Consider the following 2,346-nt stretch of genomic DNA (forward strand, 5'->3'; position numbering starts at 1 on the left):
TACAGGCGCCCGCCACCTCGCCTGGCTAGTTTTTTGTATTTTTTTTTGGTAGAGACGGAGTTTCACCGTGTTAGCCAGGATGTTCTCGATCTCCTGACCTCGTGATCCGCCCCTCTCGGCCTCCCAAAGTGCTGGGATTACAGGCTTGAGCCACCACGCCCGGCCCAAGGTCCAGATTTCAAGAGCAGTCTGACCAACATGGTGACAACCTACCTCTACTAAAAAAACAAAGAAAATAGCCGGTTGTGGTGGCAGGCACCTATAATCCCAGCCAGTAGGGAGGGTGAGGCAGAAGAAACGCTTGAACCCGGGAAGCAGAGGTTGCAGTGAGCTGAGATCACACCACTGCACTGCAGCCTGGGTGGCAAAGTAAGTCTCCATCTCACAAAAACAAGTCAAAGGTACATCAAAAGTGCCTTTCTCATGTGTAATAGATTTACTTTATTCTCTTTCTGTTTCCTCTTCATTTCTTTCTATATATGTTTCTAATATATATATATATATATATATTTTTTTTTTTTTTCTCCTTTGGCAGAATCTCACACAGTCACCCAGACTGGCGTGTAGTTGCATGATCTCAGTTCACTGCAACCTCCGTCCCCCAGTTTCAAGTGATTTTTTTGCCTCAGCCTCCCAAGTATGTGGGACTACAGGCCCGTGCCACCACGCCCAGTTAATTTTTGAACTTTTAGCAGAGATAGGGTTTCATCATGTTGGCCAAGCTGGCCTTGAACTCCTGACCTCAGGTGATCCACCCGCCTTTGCCTCCCCAAAGTGCTGAGCGACCATGCCCAGCCAAGATAAACCTTAGTTTTCAAAATTTATTTTTTAATACATAATCACAGAGAGGAGGCTGCAATGCCAAGTGGAAGAAGCAGGAACCGGAGGATGAGCAGTAGCTGGGTGGGCACCATGGCTGGGATCCCCACCATCGAGGCAGTGAAGTGCAAGATCCAGGTTCTGCAGCAGCAGGCAGATGATGCAGAGGAGCGAGCTGAGTGCCTCCAGCATGAAGGTGAGGGAGACAGGGCGGGCCCGGAAACAGGCTGAGGCTGACGTGGCCTCCTTGAATGGTAGGATCTAGCTGGTTGAAGAAGAGCTGGACTGTGCTCAGGATCACCTGGACACTGCCCTGCAAAAGCTGCAAGAGGTGGAAAAAGCTGTTGATGAGAGTGACAGAGGTATACAGATTATTGAAAACCCAGCCTTAAAAGATGACAAAAAGACGGAACTCCAGGAAATCCAACTCAAAAAAGCTAAGCACATTGTAGAAGAGGCAGATAGGAAGCCTGAAGAGGTGACTCATAAGTTGGTGATCATTGAAGGAGACATGGAAGGCACAGAAGAACAAGCTGAGCTGGCTGAGTCCTGTTGCCAGGAGATGGATGACCAGATCAGACTGATGGACCAGAACCTGACGTGTCTGAGTGCAGCTGAAGAAAAGTATTCTCAAAAAGAAGACAAATGTGAGGAAGAGGTGATGATTCTTACTGATAATCTCAAGGAGGCAGAGACCCGTGCTGAGTTTGCTAAGCGCAAAGAGACAATTGATGACTTGGAAGATACACTGAAATGCACCAAAGAGGAACACCTCTGTACACAAAGGATGCAGGACCAGACTCTGCTTGACCTGAATGAGATGTAGAACACGCCAGTACCCCCCTGCTGCTGCTCCTCCCTCTGACCCTGACTCCACCTGAGGCCAGCCTGCCCAAAGCTGACCTTTACCTGAGGGCTGATCTTTAACTGGAAGGCTAGTTTCTCTTTTTACCACCCCCTCCTCCCCTGCCTCTTTTCTCCCAAACTGTCTCTGCCTCTTCCTGGAGATTCCAGCTGGGCTAGAGGATGAGAACCTTTGGAAACAACATTTCAGGGAATGTGAGCATAATGCACAATGTCTTTAAAAGCATGTTGTGATGTAAAAGAAAGAAAATACATAATCACTTCTGAAAGATGCCTTTGTCACATGCTATAATCAGCTCACATCTTTTTTTTTTTCTGTACAAGTATATATTCCAGTTATTTTCCTGATGACCCCAGAATTTGTTAAATTTTTTAAAAAACAATTTCAGGCCAGGCACGGTGGCTCAAGCCTGTAATCCCAGCACTTTGGGAGGCTGAGGCAGGTGGATCACGAGGTCAGGAGATCGAGACTATCCTGGCTAACCTGGTGAAACTCCGTCTCTACTAAAAAAATACAAAAAACTAGCCAGGCGAGGTGGCAGGCACCTGTAGTCCCAGCTACTCGGGAGGCTGAAGCAGGAGAATGGCGTGAACCCAGGAGGCGGAGCTTGCAGCCACTGCACTCCAGTCTGGGCAACAGAGCGAGACTCCGTCTCAAAAAAA

General features: G+C 48.0%; 1 protein-coding gene across 1 annotated transcript; it reads left to right on the forward strand.

The window, feature by feature from the left end:
• Window positions 1–838: 838 nt before the first annotated feature.
• Window positions 839–1,676, forward strand: LOC108517077 (tropomyosin alpha-3 chain-like). The gene is made up of 2 exons (XM_017854879.1): window positions 839–1,015; window positions 1,149–1,676. The coding sequence occupies exons 1-2, from the start codon at window positions 859–861 to the stop codon at window positions 1,643–1,645; spliced, it is 654 nt and encodes a 217-aa protein (XP_017710368.1). The 5' UTR covers window positions 839–858; the 3' UTR covers window positions 1,646–1,676.
• Window positions 1,677–2,346: the final 670 nt, after the last annotated feature.

This window comes from Rhinopithecus bieti, unplaced genomic scaffold (genome assembly GCF_001698545.2).
Source record: "Rhinopithecus bieti isolate Rb0 unplaced genomic scaffold, ASM169854v2 scaffold_40312, whole genome shotgun sequence".
Taxonomy (NCBI): domain Eukaryota; kingdom Metazoa; phylum Chordata; class Mammalia; order Primates; family Cercopithecidae; genus Rhinopithecus; species Rhinopithecus bieti.